The sequence below is a fragment of the Myzus persicae genome, unplaced genomic scaffold (assembly GCF_001856785.1).
Source record: "Myzus persicae strain clone G006 unplaced genomic scaffold, MPER_G0061.0, whole genome shotgun sequence".
Lineage (NCBI taxonomy): Eukaryota > Metazoa > Arthropoda > Insecta > Hemiptera > Aphididae > Myzus > Myzus persicae.
Genome location: NW_019104327.1, coordinates 49,570 through 74,152, shown reverse-complemented (window position 1 = coordinate 74,152; position 24,583 = coordinate 49,570). Strand labels below are relative to the sequence as shown.

Genomic DNA, 24,583 nt, shown 5'->3' with positions numbered 1-24,583 from the left:
AAAAAATAAAAAATAAAAATAATAATAATAATAATAAATTTTAAATTTATTAAAAAATTAATTAAAATATTTAATGTATTAAAAAATTTGAAATAAAAACTATCCTATCTTTTAAGTTGGACCAAATTACACGCGGAGTAAAAAATTTCATCAAAATCGGTCAAGTGGTTTAGGAGTCCATTGAGGACAAACATTGTGACACGAGATTTATATATATTAAGATTTGTACATTTATTTTCAGTAAGTTTGCCACTCGTACACCACAAGTATCTATTTATATGCAGTGATCCTACAATGAACTCACGAGGTGACAGTAAGACACTCACCAAAAGGTCGGAGTTTACAGCGCAGGCTGCGGTACATTTGAAACGGCACTATCGTAACTCACCATTCCGCATCCATGATGATACAGCCCGTCCGCTGCTTGATAACGTCAACAAATTAGGCTGTGAACGACTCCAACACATAGCTCACAAAACATTTCCAAAAGTGAGTACCATAACGATTCACCAATGGCAGTATGCATGGCTCAGTGGTGTGTTGACAATGATTTTCCATCACAATTGTAAGGGGGGGGGGGGTTGTAAATAATTAGTTGGTACCTATGTACTATATTGCTAAAACTAGAGAGATCTGAGATAAATGTAATACCGCAACAATAAAATAATAACACAATTGTAATTAAGAATTTAACAAAGAGATTGCAATCCATCATAATTTATAATATAATATGCAATAATATTATGTAGTATAATAAAGCTAGGTACATATTATTATCTATATTCCCTAATAAATAATCATAAAAAAAATAGTAAAATTTACTGTCTATTGAGGTACAATTAATATTTCAGGATTTTAATTTTGAATATAGTATAAAAAAAGCGAATTTGATAAAAATGAAAGTATGTACAATACATTTTGTAAAGGATACAGTGTGAGTGGAGTGAGCGGTTTTGTTCGACAGGTACATTTAAATAGAATTAGTGGATGGTTTGTTCAATTATTTGATTCTTAAGTAAAATTAGTTTTTTTTTTTTAATAAATTTAAATGTGTCGGCATATCATATGGCATTACAAGTTTAAACAACTATATAATGTTTTGTTAGTTGTGCCAAGTCAAAAATATTTCAAAACTACTGGGCCACGGTGTATCACATTGTTATTTGTATTTAGTTGGTGTTATTAAAATATAACTAACTTACATTATTATCATTGTTAATACTTACTATATACCTACTATATTTATAGTATGTACTATTGTACAATATAGACTATACTACATTACTACTATAGAGATCCTTAAACTTTAAAGTATCTATGTTAAGAAATGAACCATTAACTCGGTCCACTGACTCCACATATTTTTACTGTTGTTTTTCCAAAAAAAATTTAAGTTACGAGTATGTCAGATATTACAATTAAAAAAATACTTATGCTTCTCTTAGAGATTAAAATATTAAAAGTCCATGTGATAATGTCCTTACATTTTACCTTTCAGTTTGATAGTATGTCAATTCACTGTAATATGATAGCTTTTGGCTTATGTACACAGAGAACTTTGAAAAACAAGCTGGACACATATTTTCTACATTGAACATGGAAAAAAGTTATTTTGGTATTATATAATACCTATAGAAAATATTTATATTCTAGACTCTAGTCGATACAACCATACATTATTGGTTATAACTATGCATATTTGGTGAACAATGCAATGTAGGTAGGTAGTTTTAGTACGGTATGTTTCTATGGACTTATAACTCTTATGTGTTACTTGTACATGGACATTTTTTTCATTATCATTGTCATTTTCATTTGTACATGGGTGACAACAACATGTGTCAGAATACAGTCACTCTCCTCCAATGTAAACCTCTAATACCTGAATAAATGCATTGGCATTAACTTTTCCTTAGTTAAAGTAAGTGAGTGTGAATCAAAATCTAGGAACTTGGTGAAATTATTATTTTTTATTTCTGTTATAGGTATAAGTAATGTGCCACTAGTCTCTAGTGTAATGGGGCAGTTCTTAGTGTATAGCAGCTTTTCTTAAAGTGTGGGTCGCGACCCACTGGTAGGTCGTCAGTTGAATTTTGGTGGGTCGGGAACATTTTTTTGAATTATATAGATTCTAAGAAATTTATGTTAGGTACCTCATTATAAAAAGTACATATTAATTATACTAATTATATTTTTATTCATATTTATTGTAAACCTATAAAAAAAACTAAATACCTAATAAAAATGTATGCATATTTATATAATACAAATTTTGTTTTTCACAAATTTTTGAAAAGTGAAACAATGTGGGTCACGAAAGATTTTTTGGGGGAAATTTAGGTCACAGTATTAAAAAGATTGAGAACTACTGGTGTATAGTATTTTCTTATTAATATCAGTTTTCGACCTTGGACTTACACAATTTCACGTTATGATTCAATTTTTTTATAAAAAATAAAATAAACTGGTACCTGTAAATGCCCCTGTATATTCTAACATATCACATATTATCGCAATATTCATAATTATTTAGCCATATAATATAGGATGTTAAAATGTTGGATAGGTTTACTCCAAATTTTAGTTATATTTCATATCTAATAATTTATGAGTACATTGAAGGTATATTTAAATTATATTTATATTAATTAAGAATTCTTTGTTGTAAATTTTAACAAATTTCTAAAGTAGAATAAGTACCTATTATTTTCATTTTATAAAACTGGTAGATACAATAATTGTTAAGTAAGATTATATTATATTATTCAATGACATATTTTTTTCAACTGTCCTAAATCCTAAAGTGTTTTATGGTAAATAATGAAATAATATTTATTTAGTAGGTACTTACACACCTACTTTTAATTTTACAATTGTTTTTATAGATAATTTAATATAATATTTTTTAGAAAATAACAATATTTTATTTAATTAGTCTAAATTTTAGATATTTCTTCTAACATAAACTGTATAAATATTATACATTCCTAGTATACATCATATTAAACACTATGCATTTAGATTAAAAAAAACTGATTGGGATCTCTTTAATGTAGGTTGCTTAATATGTTATGTATAATAATATAATAGTATGACTTCTATATATTTGAATGTAGTTAATAATATACTTTTTACTTATATGTATATATTATATAAGTAGGTACTCTATCATTTTACTGTATATGGACATCAGTTCTATTAAAGTTTAATTATTTAAGTGTTACGTCAGGTATACACATAGGCAGAAATCTTGTGAAATATTAAGGGGGGCTCAAATATTTGATGACAAACAGACCCATGGGGGCATTACCCCCACACCCCCAACAAACTGATTTTTACATTAGAACACTCATAAAAAATTGTTCTCGTTGACTCGTTATCATAACAACTTAAATAGTTACAAACATAAAAAAAAGAATAATTAATAAACGATTTAAATTTAAATATTTCAAACATATTTGAACTAAATTATTTATTAAAAATCTAAATCACAATCTCAAAAGAAATGTATTCCCAAGAACATCAAACAATAAGTAAAATATAATTTAGTATAAAATGGTCAATACGGTTAACGATTCATTCAATCGCGATAAACTTTACGATAGGTTTAATACAGCTATAGCGATAGTCCTATAATAGCTATCGCTTCTGGCTTCTCGAGAATTAACAAAAATTAGGAAAAGAAATAATATTTTTCCCATCTAAAATAGAATCGTATAATATGTTATTCAATATAGATGGCCAATTGGTACAAAATATGTACAATATTAGGTATATAAACACAATATAATATTATTGTGAATTGTGACTTAATTGTTCAGTATGTTACTGTAAATAATAAATTGGTAAATAGTGTATATGTAATGTACTAGGTACACTTGTATAATTGTGGATATAAGAATATAAAATAGTGAAAAAAGTTCTGCAAACTGTACAAAATTACGGTATTGTTTGTTTAATATTCTTAGGGGGTCTTTAACTTCAAATCATTTACCTTGGGGGGACTAAGCCCCCGTAATCCCCCCCCCTAATCTCCGCCTATGGGTATACAACAATATAAACCAATTTATTAAAATAACTGATGTCTGATAGTAACTACCTACTAACTTATAAATAATATAACAATAAAAACAGTAGGTATAATTTATGATTTTGTACCGAGATTTTTGCAGATCAGTTTACTAAAATTATATTAAATTAATGAAATATGCCCGATATAATATATTATAAGGAGATGCTGGTTGAAACATTTAAGATATGTTTCTTGTTTACCTACCTAAATAACATTTTACACAGGTGATTCATTTATGTTTATACTTTCTTTATTGTGCATAAATGTATGCATTTTATGTATTGTGTATGTACTGGCTTAACTGCTTAAGTAAGACATTTATTGTGTATGTTTTATTATATTATCTGCATTGGTGGTACACTTTTCTCTCATCTATTTAAATAAAGGCCCTGATTTATGCAAGTAATATAAATTTGAGTGTAATTATGGAGTACAGCAAGAGTTAACTTTTTTATCTGCATGTGCTCTCAAAATAGCTCTGTGCACCACTGATGACTAGTCACCTGGCCTCCATTTATGACATTTTTATTCATTATATTTACTAGGACCTTTCGATTAAAATAATAATAATAAAAAAAAAGTGAAAAATCCAGATATATTTTCAAGAGTACATCAAATGTATTAGGCCTTTTTCTTGATGACTCGGATAAAGTCATTTTCCTTGATGAAACGTTACAGTTCCAATATTTATAAATGTTAATGTTTAATAATGCTACTGTTGTAATCCCCAATCTCAACTTAAATACAAACTACACTGGCAAATGCTCTTTCTCAGGTCTCAGTGTTCAAACACATTACAACTTGTTTGAGATTGTATTTAACTCTAGTCTAGTTAAAGTAGTTATAGACAATCTGACATTGCTTACTGAGGCTATGACGACATCATTGATGATTTTGTAAAAGATTGTAAAAAAATCCCTGTTCTTGTAAGTTATAATAAAGTTTTTAAATAAAATAGTATTTAATTTTGCTTTTAATAGAGACGATGGCCTCTTGAAAATTAAAGTCCCCAGCGGCGACCCAGGAATCTATAAACCAGGCTCTTTACACATATTTTAATTTGGCAGTAAAAGCTCAATTGTCTAATTAATCGATAGGTATTTTAAACAAGTCCATCATAAATTGATAAGGTATTATTAGGTATTATTCATTATTCATATAATATATCTAATAATAAAAATAAAAATATAAAGATAGATTATATTTTAGGTATAAAATATCTAATACATATTACATACTACATAAACAAACATTTTTTTTTTTTGAACCACTAACAATTTTAGATGACACATAGTGTTCATCTCACTTAACCTAACTTAAGATTTAGGTCAAGAATTAATATATCTTAATTCGTGATTTAGGTACACTAAAAATGATATTTATACATTTATAATCTTAGTAATAATTTGTTTATACAAGGTACCCACTATCCTTACATTTTACCTTTGAGCTATTTTTTTAGCTCTAATAGTACCTACCTATATGATAATTTAGGCTTATACTATTTAGGGTTTTCTGAAAGTTTTAATTAATACAAATTATTCATGTAGATTTGACTTACGTTCAAAGGCTGAATGTAATTCTTCAACTCTCCAGGATAATTCTAAATTAAAAATAATAAAAACCATTAATGTTGAAGTCTACTACTAGTTGTAAGAGGTAGTGGTTAACTAGATATTTTTGTCTGATAATAGAAAATATTATGATCAGCGGCAGCGAAGTCAAAGTGAACATTTTATTATTTACCTATGACAATTGTCAAAGGTGAATCAAATGTTGTTAATGCAATTAGTATTAGGTGGATCTCAACGGTTAATGTAGATGATTTATACCATAAATAAAATGTCAAACCTATGCCATATTATTAAATTTAAAAAACTGATAATTATATATTTTATTTAACACAATTTTAGATATGATCACATCAAATAATGTTCTGCTCAAATGTTTATTTAAATTATAAAAACTTAATTGATCAATATCATAAAGAATATACAAAATTGTTGAATACCAATTTTAAGTCTAAGAACAATCACCTATTGGCTATTACACTATCCTTTTATAATGGAAAAAGTAGGTACATTATAAATATTTGGGTAATATATTTTGAGACCTTTGTTGAAAGTGACTGCACGAGGTATAACAAATAGAAAAAATCCCATTAAATAGATTTTTTCATATAGATTATAGCCTATAAGTGTCTGCATTTTTATAGATCAGTGATCAGATTAAATTGATCAGTGTATAAATGCACACTATTCTGTGAGAAATTATTTTTGCGTCTATTCTTTATGAACTTCCAAAATTGATCTGATTTGGACTTTTAATTTTTTTAAATTTTTTTCATTCTGTTTTGATATTTTTTTGAAAAAATTTACATTTAGCACAAAGATTTGATAAAATATTATAATTACTTACCAAACCAGAACTCTTATACAGTGGATGTGCATTTTTTTTTAAATGTATTCTTTTAAATATTTTCTATAAGATGAAGAGTGGTTATTTATGCTTAATACTTTAATTATTTTAGGTAAGCACAAAAACATCAATGATTTCATAAATAATAGAGTAAAACAAATTGACAGCTTCATTTATACTAAGACCTGAGTAGAATCTATAAATAAATATTTCCAGTTCCCAATTCCCAATTCCCCAGTTCAAAGATGCTTTAGCGAAAGTTGTATCTGCATATAGTTAGATTAAATAGATTAATTAAAAAAACTATAAATGCATAAATTATATTCAATGGATTAGTTAAAGAAATGAGTAGGCCAGGTTTATAAGTTATAGCTATCATAGGACAAGAAGATTAACAAATTGATTTACTGATGTATTATTTAAATCAGAAAGAACTAAGTCTAGTATTGAACTAGTTCTATATATACATCATATTATTGAATTTACAAAAAAATAATATTGATACAAATTTAAATTAAAAATTGTTTAAATTCAATAAAGGTAAGAAGACACTGTATTTTTGGAAAATTATAATCACCCATCATAATAACGTTTTTAGCGTACAGAAAACTTAATAAATTCTTCATAATGTGAATATGTATTTCACAAATTTAAATTTCAGTATGAAAATACAAATCGCTTATTATAATATAACTATAGTTCACTGTAATAATGACAAATATATACGTTTAACTGAGCTAATAAGTATAGCCATTCAAGTAATACACGGCAGAGTAACGTGTAAGAGTATACGGTAATGTATTATTCTGATAGGTAGTATTCACCTGTAGAATGATTACTCATGTTTGAGTTCCGGTTGAAGTGATAATTAATATAGCTGTTTAGACCTAATTCAGATGTATTGGCATTTTAGGGATAACCTGCTGGTTACAGATAAATCAATTAAATCGTAGTCAGATAAACATAAATTTGGTACCTATTATACATTTTAAGTTTTTGTGAACTGAGTATGCATTCATGTAAAAAAAAAACTTATGAGGAACCATGTCCATTAATTGTCAGGGTTATTGAACTAAAAATAATAGTCTTAACAAGTAACTAACATGTAGGGAGGTAACGAAAATTTCAAATGTCTATGAACACCTAATAAATAGCTCTGTCAACATTTGTTTGTTTCTTTTTGACGTATTTATAAAAATTTGGCATTTCCGAATTCTTTGAGTTATGAATTACTATCTAAAATAGCATATTATTTATTAAAGTTATAAAAATTAATTAATGAAATTGGGTAATCAATAATATTATATTTACTTAATACCAAAATATTGCAGTGCAACATCATTCAAATACATCGAATCAACTCTCCACAGATGTACGGAATGTACCTCTTACGCAAGGAAGAAATGAGATTGGAAAATGGCGGATACGATGCCCAGGAGTTGGTGCTTTACCACGTGACCGCCAAGTCTAGAGCTTTGGAGTCGCTAAAGAATGGGCTCGACTGGAGGCTCACCAGGCGTGCCAAGTTCGGGTACGGCGTTTCGTTCAGCAACGACGTGGACTATGGCAATTATTACGCCAATCGATCCACTAATGAAGGTAAAACCGTAAAAGAATAATAATGTGTTTTTATTTGTTTCTATTTATCTATCAACGAAATGCTACATCATCCCCCGACCCTCCTAAAACGTATCAAAGCCCCTTCAAAAATCGTTATCAAAATATTCTAATCTTTAGGTATTTCACGCCTTCACGGAGACGGATTTATACGCAATTTCCAGCCCAAATCGACTTCCTTTCATAAAAATAATGACTACTGTGAGCTAGAAAATGTGTCACTAAAAAGTAAAAAGTATCAAACTCGTCAAAATATTCTTATATATTTTACACGGAGCTAATTTATATTTATATTTAATTCCATCTCTATAGTCGAGAGAATGAAAATTGGGTGACTATGCTTATGCTCCTGGCGAAAATTTAGAGCGTGCATATTTAAATGTTAAATAGAATGCATGTTTTATGTTTTTCCAATAACCTAAGTAATACGAATAAATAATTTTGATAGAAATTTTATTATAAAGTCATTTACTTAATACAATTCATATTATATAGCTAATATTAATTAATATAAAATATATAATATTTAATAAAATACCGTAGGTAATATAAGTAATTTAAACTAAAATGGTACCTGCATCATATTATGGTATATTTTAAAAGATTAGCGTGGTTAGTTGTTAGCTATAACACAAAAATCACCTTGTATGTCTCGTATATTATATTATAATAAGTAGAACAATTTTCATTTCATACGAGTTAATGATGTAAGCGTTTGTTTCCTTTTTCTATTCTCGCGACCGACTGCAGGGATTCGAGTGATCGTCATGAGCACTGTACTGATGAATGATTCACCGAATCAGGTGACGGAAAAATGGGACCGAAAGAACAGCCTAATCATACCGCCCGGGACCGCAGATACGACGGTGAGCCCTAACGGCCACGTATTTGTCAAGTACACCGACTTCGAGTCTTACCCTCTATTTTTTATTTACTACCGGTGGACACCCGAACTGTTAAATGAAAGCAAATATTTCATGGCCATCGACAATAACCACCAAAGGTTGCAGCTGGAAAAGACGCTGTGTCAGCAAGCAGCAAATCTGTGTATCGGCAAGTCTAGCGGCCACCGCGGTGTAGCCAAAGCGGCCACTGCCACGTCGACGCCGACGACGCCGGCACGCCAAAGCAGAAACGCCACTAAGCAACGCCGACGCCGGCGCAATCGCGCTGCAGCCAAAGCCGATGCCGACGCAACCGCTCCGCAGCCGAAGCCGCCGACGCCACCGCGCCAAAGCAGAAACACCACCAAGCAACGCCAACGGCGACGGAATCACGCTGCAGCCAAAATAAAGAAGCAACGCGCCGCCGAAGCAGACGCGCAAGCAAGCACTAAGCAGTGTCACCGCTGTTCCTCCAGTGGTCAGTCGAAAATGATGATAGAAGTACCTATTGATTATTATATAATATAACCGCTTTACATTTTGAGCCACCTTAAATAATCACCTATTAATACTTAACATTTCTGTTAACCATTTACCCTTTAAGATTGATAAAATAACGATATGTTTATTATTAACAACAGCGAGTACTTATATTATTTTGTTACGATTTTGTCAAACTCATTATTTTTGTGTCAGTCGGAAATGTTTAGATGTAATTATGCCGTAATATCGATCGGCGTGCCATATTATTGTCACTGTACCGGGTAAAAATAACAATGACACAAAATCGAGTATAATGAAATTTTATAATTGGAATTATTCCCGTAAATAATAAAATATTATTATTCTATAATATAGTATAACAATATTATTTATAATATGGTCCGTCACAAATATGAGTGACATCAGGGCGGATTTTCGTCCGAACCGGTAGACCACACACATCAAGGACTCTACGCCAGCTTGTGTTGTCTCCGTCTTACAAATGTAAAACATGACAAAAGCTATTTTGCGAGGGAATGAACCTAAAAAGTCACTGTCATAAACGCACGAATAAGAAACGAAATTTTCACAACATAAAATGGAGAACTTTGGCAGTGAAATATCGTTTTTATTTATTTACCTGGAATTACAAAAAAAATTCATTGAAGTTTGTGAAACAAAAAAATAATAGATTTTGAAACAATAGGAACTTTTTTTCGTTTAAGTATTAAGTGATATTTAAAAAATAAAAACGATATTTCACAGATAATGTTCTCAACTCTATTGTACATCAATTTGGAGTCTAAACACTCTAAACTATCCCAAGCAAAACAGGTTTCGCTATTTCGTACTTTTATAAGGCACATGCCGGTGTAGTGTCGAGAACGTCGGCGCACTGTTTGTTTTCTGTCTCTGGCCCGTCGCGCGTCGCCCAAAACCTAGACAAAACACATTTACGCAGAATCATTTTTTTTTACGAATAATGTAAAAGTAAAATCATCAATTACAAATTCGATACAGAATAATATTTTTGAGAGATTGACATACCGATTCGTCTATATATTGTCTTAAAACAATTTAATCATTATTTTAATTTACACAATTTTATTTTTATTTTCAATAAATAATTTGAAGTCGAATACAAAGTCAAATAATAATAAAATATAAAACTAATCCGTCATGCATTCAAAAATATTATCCTTTATAATTTTGGTAATAAGTGATAAGTATCTAAGGTTACTCAAAAATCAAAAAGAATGATTTTAGCCTTAAGGTGAAAGCGTTTAATCAATGTGCGAGCGAGTCTGAGAGAGAAAACACATACACATATTGGGCTGACTTCCTAATAGAATAATAAATCGGTGTTCGTCATACTGGCGGGACGAGGTACGTTCTTAAACCATCTCCCCGCGTGCACTGTGCAACTGAAGGTCATAACCGGTTATCTTTCGTAGCTTGTTTATAAATACTCCAGTGTTCGATACGAAAATACACATTTCAGTAACGAATATTATTATTTATTTTCGATTTTATAATACGTATTCAAAAATGCAATTTAGCTATTTAGCCATAATATCCGCAGTTGTTGTTTAATAAACTAAAGTGACGCTCCCTGAGCGCGTGTTGAGCCACAGTCCCTGCCATGTGCGCATGATCACGCGGTGTATGTTAAGCCTCGTTCACACGGACACACGGTGACACTTATGTCATGGCATTAAGTTGCACGACACTGTTAACAATTTGGTGCCCTAGTGCCAAGTGTCGTGCGCTGTTCACATGTAGCAAATAAAAATGCTGACACTAAAATAGTGGTTGTGATAAGTATTTATTATCTTACCATTTTTCATACCTACTATTTATCAATCTAATTGTTTGGTTTTTTCTCAAAGTTTAAATTTGTTTTTTGAAACTAAAAAATTGTTTTAAATTGAAATGGCCAATAATTACATTTTAAACGCAGCTGTGGACGTTTTTGAACAAATTATTATTTATGAATTGGAAAAAAAATCAAAAAAAAGAGAATGGGTTAGAAAGTGGGTAATGCGAAGGGATGCTTTAGGTGCATCAGAAACATTATTAAAGGAGTTGCAGATGGAAGATCCCAGGTCATTTTGTAACTTTCTTCGGATTGATTATACTATGTTTTGTGAACTTCTGGAAAAGGTAAGACAATAATTTATTGTTCTATCACAAAAATCGAATTAATATTTGAACTATTATTATATTTAATAATATGTGTTTAACATCATAATATTAAAAATGTACAAAGGTACAGTATTATTTTAAAATTTCATTAGTTTATAATAAAACTATTGTTAAAAACTATCATTTGCATCAAAATCTTCATCACTTCCTTCATAAAAATGTAAATTATGAGGGGTAGAATTTAAGTTATCACTACTTGATCTTAGTATTGATCTATCTGTACTAGGTGTATTAGAGTTTAAAGTTGGTAATGTATTTAAATCATCTAGTCTAGCTCGAGATAGTAAATTTTGAATTTCCTGCTGCAATTCAAGTGTTTTTCTTAGTGTCAGCTTGTTAAGTTGAACACCAACTTGCTGGCCAAACAGGTTGAACTCATTGTCCTGGACATTATGTCTAATTTCTTTCAATGTATTCAACGCTTCCCTCAATGTGTCATTTTGTTTTGATTTTTTTGATAAACTAAAAGGTTTGTAGCTGTCTTTTGTTTTGGGGGTCAACACCAGTGTCTGTTGAGTAGTTGAAGAAGCACTCCCAGAAGCCACAGGGATTTCTTTTACAGTTAGTATTTCTTCTGAAATGTCTTCATCGTTCAGGTTCTAAAAAAATAAAATAGTTGCAGCAAAAAATATAAGCATAGCAAGCTTATTAAGCACAATACATGTATCTTATAATATTAGTAAAATCATTTTATTATTTTAATGTATTTATAACATTTAACTAAAATTATTGTTTTATTTGTTTAATAGGTACCAAAAAAGAAAGCTGCATGGGAAAAAATAATTTATGGATTCAACACCAAATGGAATTTTCCACAATGTGTTGGGGCAATTGATGGCAAACACATACTTATAAAGTGCCCTAAACATTCTGGTTCTCTATATTATAATTATAAGAACCAATTCAGCATAGTTCTTCTTGCCTTGGTTGATGACAATTACAATTTTACATGCATTGATATAGGGAGCTATGGTAGTGCTTCGGATGGGGGTATTTTTGGAAAATCTGCTTTGAACACAGCAATTGTACAAAATCAATTAGATTTGCCTGAAAATAGTGTTATACTAGGAGATGAAGCTTTCCCACTTAAAGAGTACCTGATGAAACCATTTCACAGGCGGACTAACCAGAGTATTAAGGAGTGTGTATACAACTACAGACATTGTAGAGCACGTAGAATAAGTGAGAATGCATTTGGTATATTAACAAATCGTTTTCGAATATTTTCAAGACCCATTGATCTTGAGCCAAACAAAGTTGTTAAAATTGTAAAGGCATGCTGTGCTTTGCATAATTGGATAAGGATAACTAACAAATCCAATTATGGTATAACCACAGATTATGAAGATATTGAGAATAGTACAATCAACTTGGGGTCATGGCGAGAAGATCCAGCACCCGGTGGTCTAATGAATTTGACTCCAATAAGAGAAAAAAATTTTAATAATAATGCCCGTTTAAAGCGAACACAGTTCGCTAATTACTTCATGGGCGAAGGTGAAGTTGAATGGCAGTATAGAATGGTTAATATTCAGGTTGTTTAGATGTATATTAGTTCATTATTATACGCCCCACGTATAGATCTAACTTTGGAACGTAATGCTTTTCTATCATTTAATCCAGTTATATATAATAAATTGTCTTCAGCTTGGTCCCGTCTCAACCTGTCTTTATACTCGGGTAGAGATTTGTCCCATAAACAAGGATATTGTTGGTAACTTTCAAGGAACTTGATAATATCGAAAGATGACATTCTGAATTAGTAAACGTACATTAACACTTTAATTTAAATTTAATACTTTCATTTGAATTAATATTTACGAATTTAAATCAAAAACAAGGTAACGGTTGGTTGATAATATTCAGTGATAACGTGACACGATGTCACGGTGTCACGATGTTAATATCAAACATTTTTGATATGCGGCACTAGTGCCGCGATGTCGTGGCAGCGAGGCACTACATTGTTCACACGGTGACACTGACGCCACACTTAATGTCGGGACACTAAATGTCACGCTGTAGTGTCACCGTGTGAACGAGGCTTTATTGTCGCTACTCGCATATTTAGCTGCAATGTACCAACACTATAAACTGTCAAACTAAAAGAGTGCAAGACCTAACCAAATTAACTGTCCATCGTCCAGATCGCATTGTTTACGAGTCTCCGAGTCGGTGCGCTGTGCGTAAACAGTCGGTCTGGTCGTCTATCTGGCAAGCCAATAAGCCAACGATTATAAATATTGTTATTCAAGAAGAAGGTACCCACTGCTATCCGGGTAATAATATTATTATTTAGTATTTACGTACGTGATTCAAGTGTGGTTGTGTGAAATAGTCCAATGTCATTCAAACTCGCCCTATATATTGGCTGATTACCCTTTTTTTAAAAAATAACATGTATGTTTTCTCTTTGGTAAGCTTGCCACTCGTACAGGAGACGCATCTATTCATCTGCACGAAGATGACGTCTTCACGTGGTCTTAATACCACCGGTACGTCGAACTTTACTGCACATGCTGCGGCACTTTTAAGAGGTCACTACCGTAATATGCCGTACCGCCACTATGACGACGCCGACAGTCCACTTTTAGACGGCGTGAACCAAAAAGGGTCGAGCGACTCAAAGGCGTAATTCAAAAGACATATCCAAGTGTGAGTATCACTACATGTATACTAATATGAAATTATTAACAATTAATACTAATTTTGCTGTACGTTAAATATTAATCTATTTTTTCAAATTTATTTTTAACAACAATACGTTTTCAAAATTACAGTCACTAATTTTAGATCGCTTTTTAGTGTATATGTTACGGACAAAGTGGGGTAGTCGGGCATTGTGCAACAATAGCCGGGCATTGTGCACAGTGCCCATCAGTTTCGGGTAAAGTATTCAGTTAGTAATAATTGTTTACTATGACCGGTCATTCTATAACAATGTCTGGGCAATTTGGATTGCCCGACATACTTTTGGTCAATGTAAAAATTTACTGTATAATATATGTCGGTTCCGCGGAGACGACCTAAGGACGATACCGCGTCGTCTCGTAATTAAGATATTATATACCTAACTCACAATGACAAAATATAACGATTATTAACAATACAAAGATAAAATATAAATATGATAGAAAAATAACAGACGACGCGTATGAGTGTATGTGTGTGTGTGTATGTGTGGCAGGTGTGTGATAGGTGCACGTCTCATATCACTGATGATCGATCAGACTCTGGGTGCAAACACTCCTTTAGTTATCTTATCGACCACCTATCTTTATTATTACTCTAGCTGTTATAATTTGGAAAGTTTTGGTTATGATGTGGGTATTTGTCTAAAATTATTTGAGCAATACTCCAGTACTGCAGATATACTGTGTAGTGTGTTCAGTGTTCAGTGTGTTCAGACTGTTTATTTATAACGTTTGTAATATTGTATTAATTTTTTTTCCGCAACTTTTACCATGAAAACCGAATTTAATAGACGTTTAAAGTTATTATACAGTGAAAAAAATGCCAATAGTACATTTTTAAGTGAAATAAAATATATGGAACTAATAAATAAAATTAAAGAAATAAAAACAAAAACCACGGCTAAAACAGGTACAGAATATAAAGCTTTAAAAAAATATGATGTTATGATGGTAGGTGAAGTTGAAAAATTGGTGGTGCCAATATTGCCTACTTCTAATTCAATTAAATATTATGTTTATAATGAAGAAATATTTGAAATTATTAACGAAATTCATTTAAATATTGGACACGGAGGGCGTAATAGAATGATATATGAAATAAATTTGAAATATAAAAATATTACTAGGGAAATTATAATGTTATATCTAAATTTGTGTATAACATGTCAAAAAAAAGGAAGTACTATAAAAAAAGGTTTAGTTGTACGACCAATTCTCTCCTCAGAAATGAATTCGCGTTGCCAGGTCGACTTGATCGACATGCAAGCTCAGCCCGATAAAAACTTTAAATTTATTTTGGTCTATCAAGATCACTTAACTAAATTTGTTTTACTGCGTCCATTAACCCATAAACGCGCGGAAAATGTTGCTTGCGTTCTATTGGACATTTTTACTACATTTGGTGCACCTTCAATACTTCATAGCGACAACGGTCGAGAATTTGTTAATACGATTATTAGCGACTTATGTAATATGTGGCCTGAACTTAAAATAGTTCACGGAAAACCACGACATTCCCAAAGCCAAGGTTCCGTCGAAAGAGCAAATCAAGACATTGAAAATATGATAGCTACTTGGCTCCAGGACAATAATACGAGAAGATGGAGTGAGGGGCTGAAATTTATTCAATTCATGAAAAACCGATGTTTACATCATGGGATTAAATGTTCACCATACGAGGCAATGTTTGGTACAAAAGCTAAAGTTGGACTAGCCACTTCATCACTTCCAAAAAATATTTCATCTATATTGAAGACAGAAGAAGACTTATAGAAGAAGCTTTAAAAAAAAGTACGTATACTTATAATATTATAATAAATTTTACTATTAAATGGATGTATTAAATTTAAAGGAATTTTGGCTGTTCTACGTATAAATAATATTTCGATAAATATAATATGTAGGTATTAACAATTAAAAAAATATATTTTTAGCTGTCGTATGCCCGATTGGTGATGAACATGTCAATATTAATGATGAAGTGCACGAAGTTCAATACAAAAGTATGTCAAATATTTATTTATCTAAAACATTTTATTAATATTGTTTATTAATATTTTTTAGCGGTAATAAACGATGGCATTTCCGCAAAACTTAGATCTATTGATCAGAAAAGGTCCAGCTCATTTCAAAATTTACAGAAGCAAGCTACGAAAATGAAACAAATGTCTGAAAATAGATTTTGCCAGGGAAAAATTGGCTAGAATGTGATGATAAGAATACCCGATGTAGATAGAGCAAGATGTGATCTTCGAAATATTCTAGGTGTCATACTTTCTGGTAACTTAGAACTTTATATTTATTCTTATTCATAATTAGTATAATTAGTATAAATATAAATTAATTCATAAGTATAAATTTATGCTTTATAGTAAAAGACAATTTGTACGAAATTGGGAACAAGGAAGGTAAAATAAACCAAATGTATAGTCGTAACCAATTTAAGTTATGCAAGGAGTCTTTTATTACGACCGAAGAAGTACCTGAAAACATAATTTCCTTAAGAGAGGTAGCTCGACACAATTCCAACTTGGGCGGTCAAGGATATAATAGATGTGGTTGTACGCAGAAGTGTAAAACAAAAAAATGCAAATGTAAAGCAGCAGGTAAACTATGTAATTCTAAGTGCCACAGTAGCAATCCGTGCTCAAATAAATAAATATGTATACTAATATTCATCTAATAAATAATAAATAAATAAATAAATTTAATATTTATTATTATATTGTATTAATTTTATTTAATTGTATTGTTTTGAACATGGTAGCATACATTGCCCTTCAAGGATTCGGTCATTGTACCCAATGTCCGAGCAATGTGTTTTATTTTCACTTTAACCACTAAAATTGGGCATTGTACACAATGTCCGGGCACTGTGCACAATGCCCAACTACCTCACCTTGTCCGTAACATATATATCTCCTGATATGCTAAACAAACGTTCAACAGAAGCACTTGAGGGTAAAGCAGTATTATACTTCAAAAAAATTAATCTCATTATTGGCATGTTTTTTAAAATAGTTAAATCACCATTAAAAGGAGTAAATAAAAACCGTTCAGCATTAGAATGCTCTATATCTATATCTTCATCAAAAATAATGTTATCATTGACTTCCTCAAGTTGATTTTTCTCTAAACTATTATCATTTACAGATTTGAAATATTCTATTTCACTTTGAAGGATGTCAGTGGCTTCTTCTTTTTCCATTATTTACATACCTTTGAACTTAAAATTTGGATGAGAAACAGTAGCTAAAATATTAAATTTGTCAAGCAACATTAGGTCAAACCTAGAACAGACACCATCTAAACATGACATTTTACTGTCAAATAGTCAATAGCTATAATAACAAAAGTATTTTAGTATCACAAGTTCAGAAAATTCTACTTATAAATTATAATAATTAGATATATGATATATTTTAATATTTGCACTCATTTGATAATGATACCTATGTTCTAAAAATGTATTAATCCAAAAAAAAGTAATGAGCAATTTAGTAAAAATTACTACAAAAAAGTAACTTAAATTACATATAAATAACTTACAATAAAATATAATTAAATTACCATCAAATTACTTAAAGAGTAATTTCGTTACAGTAACTTGTAACTTAAGTTAAGTTACTCCCCAACACTGGATACTGTTGTAACTTGCCTGTACGGCTGTATTTCAGTATTCAAAAATTGAAATATGGTATAATTAAGTATGCACTAAGAAGTAAATAACCTTAACTAATAATCTTTATTAATAATATCAACATGGGTTTATAAAATACAAGCTCTATTCGTGTATTGTCTAAGACTCCAAACTCCTCCTATTTATGCTCACTGAAGTCACCTTGTTATGATCACACCATCACTAGATTATGCGTTGTTCTATTTCTATCATTAATCTGTGATCTCTACTTCTTGTTTCCTCTAATATGGAATCTGTCAGGTGGGAATGTAAATGCTTACATACATACTAAAATATATTCAACTATAGACATTATGAGTCCTATAACTATTTGCTCTTTATTTTATACTAATGGTTTTAACTTTTAACAACGATTATCAATCATATATTGTTAACCAAGTAGCCGGATGGGGGGTGTCAGGATCCACGCCCCCCCCCCGAAAATTCTGGTTAAGACCTTAATTTTCATATATTATTATATAATATATCATATTTATACTCAAAACTTCCCCCCCCCCCTAAATATTTTTCTAGCTACGGTCTTGCTATAAACAACACGGAAGAAATTGTAAAAATTTAAAGACTGAATTATTGTTCCAAATCGCAATCATATTATATTTTATTGTTAATATCTATTAATATCTATTAATTGTACCTACATATTTCTACTACATGACTATTCATAAATATGAATTCATTTAAAAAAAATATATAATATTACAGCTAAAACTTTTCATTATTATAACGTATCAACTATTAATACTATTATACATTAGATTAGTGTTTTAAAGTTCATCGTAATTGTATACACATAATAAAGAGTCAATAGTCAAAATTGTCTAACAGTGTTTTCAGTAATTTTCACATAATGCACATGTTATTGAACAACTCATCACACATGATATTCATTCTTTGTCCAGTGTGGTTTTATACTTTTATCTGTCACTGAACATCCTACAATTTATTTAATATCTACAAACCTATAATCAATTTAAATTTTATCTGTCCTCATATATAAATAATTTTTAAATGCTTTGCTATTTTATTTAAGTAGCGATGTGAATCTTAGTTACATATTCTATAAGTATAGATTTATTAAAAAAAAAAAAAGTTATTATTAGATTAATTCGTTGAAAGGTACAATTTTTTTTTTTAATGAGTTCAATAAAATTTTATTACCGGCTTAATAAATTTATTGTGGTATTGTTTCAACATTTTTAAATGTGGCCGTGTGTAACGGTTTATGCAAATAATATTAATATAGCAGCTGATTTATTTTATTTCTGTATAGTGTATAGTGTACAGTGTACTACACCTCCTAATTATCTAGCCCCCCTGACCATTACAATTATATCCACCTAAATATCTAATAATTGTTATAATTGTATGTAAAATGAATCTATGGTAATCATTTGGAACGATCATAAATTTAAGATTAATATTGATTGATTTCTTATGAGTAGTCATCTCCATTATGCATTGTCCTGGTTGTGAGCGGTTTTGTTAGGAGTTTTTTAGTCATTTATATTGGTCAAAAATGTTGCCTATCTCTATTGTAAACTGACATGACACCATTGATTTAAAGCTGGTACTTTTGAAATGTCTAAAGTAGTCAATTAAATGTTTTTGTCTTTTTTTTTGTTAAATTGTTTGCAAAACGTTGTAAGTCGTTTTATGGGAATAAATAATTGCCAGTAACGCAACTAGTTCTACCTTTTATAGGTGTAATGAGCATTATCAACTCAGCCCCCCCCCTTCCCAAGTAATTTCCCATAATGCAGTGAAGCTATATCAGTATACCCCAAAATAAGTGAAACAACCTATACTTATATCGAAAAAGAAACAAAATTGTTTAGCTATTATAAATTATGATCTAAAATATTTTATTAATTATTAAATAACATCAAAATATAATATTTAATATAAAATTTAAATTCATATTATAATATTGCAGTGCGATATTTTTAAAATACAACGTGTCAACGCCCCAGAGATGTACGGAATGTACCGTTTACACAAAGAGGAAATGCAGTTGGCCAAAGGAGGAAACGATGTCAAGGAGAAGATTTTATTCCACGTGACTTCCGAGCAAAATGCCATTGAATCGCTAATACATGAACTAGAATGGAGGCGCAATCAGCGACCCAGATTCGGGGCTGGGGTGTCTTTTAGCAACAATGCAGATTACTGCAATTATTACGCCAATCAATCCACTAACAAAGGTATTATAATAATATAGTGTTAATCATTAAATTCTGCTTATTTATCGACGAAATGTAACACCATCCCACCCTATAAAAAGCCCCCTCAAAAATCGTTGTAAAAGTATTCGGATGAATAGGCACTTCAATGAGACGAATTTATAGGCAATTTACATCCCAAGTCGACTTCCATTAAGTGTACGTTTATAACTAAACAAAATAAATTGTTAACTACTTATGACTTATGATAAACGTCGTTTTAAGTTTTCAACACAAAATAATTAAAAAATGTACGTGATGTCGATAATTCATTAATATTGTCAACATTTTAATTTCTTACCAGAAAAGATATTGAAATAAAAATCGAAGCTCTTTTAATGCATCAAAAAGTGATGAACACAAAAAAATCTAATAAACGTATAGATACTGTTATTCGAAAAAGTATTAAATCTTGAAAATAAATACTAAATACATATTTTTTTAATGCACTGTTTTTAGGTAGCTACCACTTAAAAATTAAAATTGGGTAAAATCAATATAAGTATGAACTGTATACTTTTTGAGAAATTAAGTTTTCTTATAGATGCTATATCTTTAAAATATTTACCCTGTACTTTATTACTTATAGATACTTATGTTTTATTTTAATAGAACAACTTACACTTTGTACGAGTTAATGATAGTTTTTCTTTCTTTTTCTTTTCTCGCGATCGGCAGTGGGAGTACGCGTGATTATCGTGAACACTGTTTTGATGAATGATACGTATATGATCAAAACTTTTCCAAACAAAAAAAAGAGCCTAATCATACCGCTCGGCACGTCAGACACGCCGATGAGCCCTCACGGCTATGTTTTCGTTAAGTTCCATGACTATGAATCATACCCGTTATTTTTTGTTTACTATCGATGGACACCAGTACTACTAAATGAAAGCAAATTTTTCTTCATTAAAAAAAACTACAACCTCCAAAGATTACAGCAGGAAGATGAGAAGCTGTGTCGGCAAGTAGACGATTTGTGTATTACCGAGTCCATCAGCGCGAAGCGACGCCGAAATCGAAAAGCCCACCTAAGACGCCAAAAACAACGACGACGCCACGCTGCAGCCAAAGCGGAAGCAAAAGCCGCCCCCTTGATACAACGATTCCTCGTCGAAACCGAAGCTAGGCCCACTGTAGCCGCCGCCAAGCTGCAACGCATCCGCGCCGCCACCGCAGACGCCGATGGCCTTATGATGACGGCCCAACGAAAGTAATTTTGTCGCGCGGATGACAATAATATTATAGGCATATCGTCTGGTTATTACATGTAATTGTTTTACGCCTTAAGTATTCTAAATGACTTTTATAAAATCGATAATAGTATAATGAATAATATGGTAAATGCCCGTGTATTAAAAACAACAGAAAGTGTATTATTTTATAATTAAATAAATATAAACAGTTTTAAATAAATTAAAGTTGCTTACCAAAAAAGTATAACAAATAGTTTAAGTAAGAAAAAATACTGAGTCAGAATTTATTTGTTACACATTATCAAAAACTAAATACAAATATAAGACTTGCATGAGGTAAATTATGGGACATTTGAGAGTGACTATACTGTCCTAACAAAATATTTTATTCAAAATCATCAAACCAAATGGACGTTTTAATTTTTTCTCTACATTATGCTTATTAAAACACATTGCTTATTTTTATTTAAGTATAAATATGTTGGAATTTTTTTCAAAATAGTTTCAGTTGATATGATAATTTAGTTAACAAATAATGACGATACGATGATCGTTTGTATTTTACAAATGAGCCAAAACTAATCCTTGTAGGTACAAGAAATTATTAGAAAGTAACCAAGAACTAGAATCTCATTTTTATTTTTTTATAATAATTGTATTAGTATTATTTATATGTTTATGTTTGGTTTTTACAAATTGTTTTTTGAATAGGTACTTTGTTATAATTTACTATTGAAATAATTACCTATAGCCTTCATTTAATAGGTTATTACAAGTTATCTTTCATAGCGCCATAGAATATTATAGAAGCGGCACTCTTGGGAGGCCAAATTCGATGAGTCTAGAAAGTTTCATGTCCTTGAAATGGTTTGTAACTTCTTTTCTTACCCCCAAGCTTACAACATCATTCTTGTTGATAATTGTGCTCTAAAAGTATTATAAAATATAAATTATAATTTTTTTTGTAAATGTCATACACATGAATATTTGATGGATAAACGGATCACTAATAGGTAGTATATCTTTTAAGATATTTATTCAATAATATTGTAAGTATTTTTTTTTCAGATATTAATTTATTAGTGTATTATACTTATTATTTAATATATTATGCAATGAATAATCTACTTGCTATAAGACAAGCTTGTGTTAAAGCATAGAACATTAATGTTCTATAGTTGAAGGTAGAGAATTACAATTTACTTAAATACAAAATATACAAACTAGATAATAAAATAATATAACAACACATTTTACATTTTTAACATAATATAACCAGTTAATAACAGTATTTTTTACATTATTTTATTTACAGATTATGTTCTCATACAAAATTACCAACTAAATTTTCAAATAATAAAATATATAAATAACAACATTTTTAAATTATATAAAATTGGCAATTTTCTGCAAGTTATTTTCAAATTCCAATTGGTCCTGGTTAAAGTAGTATAAATTCTAAAATTTATAAATAAGTTCAACAAATATTCATGGGGAAATTGTTCACAGGGATGTTCAAAGTATACATTTAACATAAAAGTTTTTAGTTTTCACCCTACTTTTGGTAATGGTGCTAAAATATGAAATTGATTTGTAAATATAGTGTCTAATTCAAAAATATACTGGTAAAAATTATAATCTGGAATCATTATCAATGAAAACATAGATATAGAACTGTGTTGATGTAGTTATGTGATTTGAAGTGTGTAAAATAAAGTTCATCGGTCAACTTTGTGTGTAGACCTGCCATATCCTATGCATGTTTTACAAGAATGCATGTTCTTCATAATGAAATAACTACATATTTATGTGAAAGCATTTCTTTCTGGTAATTCTAGTGACCTGTAATGGGTTGCATCAATAGGTAATGGATTAATTTGAATTATCTTCTGCTTCTCAGGGAACATTGTTTTCAAACCTTCAGCTGGTATTTTGCTCAGGGTAGTTAGTACATTGTCTAAATCTTCCAAACAATTTGCACCTTCATTATATTCAAAATAGTTTAAGAAAAACAATTTTTTGAAGGTACGCTGTAGCTGGATAGTTGTGGGGCTTATTCAGTTACCATTCTGATAACCTATAGATCCAAAGAAATTTTCTAAGCAATCTTGATTTAATTGCCTTGTCATTTGTTCAATATTTTCATCATATTATTTTGATAATGTATCATGTCTCATCTCTATCTTTTAGATTTTGAATAGAGCGATGAATGTATTGATTTTACAATGACTTGTGTTTTTTTTTATCATTGTGTCTGTCATCACTGTTTGGGGCAGTAAACTTCGATTTTCTTTAACTGCAACTTTTGTGGTAGAAAAGTGAACCTAGTTAGTGCATTCTATAGTTTAAACTTTAAAATTCCCAATAGTTTTCAAAAGCGACAAGAAAAACAAACAAAAAATCAAAGAAAACGGAATATTTACTCCAAAGAAATTGTTTCCACCAGATAGCGTTTTGCTAATCTATTTTCTCAATAAACATGTTGGTTATATTATGTTGACAAAATCGGGTAAGTATGGCCTTGATCACTGTCTCTGAGATGCGTGGTATATAAGTTATCAATTCAATATTTCATATCAATACTATACATTTTTTGAAAAATATAAAATAACAGTATTATAATATTTAATTCATAGTTAATTTCGGTTGATGCTCTTATCATTTCCTCTTATCATTTTACTATATTTTTTAGTTTTTATACTTATATTTTGTTATCAGTATTTTATTTATATTTTATATTTTTGTGCAATATGGATAAAAAATCAAAACAAAAGGGTGAAAACCGTTGCCATATCTGTTACAAAAATAAATTTTGCTAGATCCACAACACTACGGATACATATCGACGATATTCATAAAAAACCTAGTACTTGTTCAGAGTAAGTTATTAACAAAAAACTAGGGAACCATCTCGAACATTGAGTAGAATACCTACTGGTGGTGGTATTTTGTAAATATGAACTCAAGTACAATTAAGATTAACTACAAATTTGGTTCCATAACATACAAATGTAAATAACTAATTATTATTTTGCATTTATTGATTTTTTATGATATTTTTTGTCATTTTATGTGTATGTGTATTGTCAAAACAAA

General features: G+C 30.2%; 2 protein-coding genes and 1 pseudogene across 2 annotated transcripts; all 3 read left to right on the top strand.

Annotated features, from left to right (window-relative positions):
• Positions 1-294: 294 nt before the first annotated feature.
• LOC111041189 lies at positions 295-9,519 on the top strand. Its single transcript, XM_022325399.1, has 3 exons — positions 295-489; positions 7,822-8,089; positions 8,858-9,519. The coding sequence occupies exons 1-3, from the start codon at positions 295-297 to the stop codon at positions 9,517-9,519; spliced, it is 1,125 nt and encodes a 374-aa protein (XP_022181091.1).
• Positions 9,520-12,340: 2,821 nt separating this feature from the next.
• On the top strand, positions 12,341-13,223 carry LOC111041188 (putative nuclease HARBI1). Its single transcript, XM_022325398.1, has 2 exons — positions 12,341-12,358; positions 12,429-13,223. The coding sequence occupies exons 1-2, from the start codon at positions 12,341-12,343 to the stop codon at positions 13,221-13,223; spliced, it is 813 nt and encodes a 270-aa protein (XP_022181090.1).
• Positions 13,224-14,143: 920 nt separating this feature from the next.
• LOC111041187 lies at positions 14,144-21,508 on the top strand (annotated as a pseudogene).
• The last annotated feature ends 3,075 nt before the right edge of the window (positions 21,509-24,583 follow it).

What these genes read in the sequence shown, in the direction of transcription:
- LOC111041189 (XM_022325399.1), top strand. Translation starts at nt 295, where the DNA reads ATGAACTCACGAGGTGACAGTAAGACACTCACCAAAAGGTCGGAGTTT. An exon ending in CTCACAAAACATTTCCAAAA is followed by an intron (nt 490 to 7,821) that starts GTGAGTACCATA and finishes AAAATATTGCAG; the next exon opens with TGCAACATCATTCAAATACA. An exon ending in CAATCGATCCACTAATGAAG is followed by an intron (nt 8,090 to 8,857) that starts GTAAAACCGTAA and finishes GACCGACTGCAG; the next exon opens with GGATTCGAGTGATCGTCATG.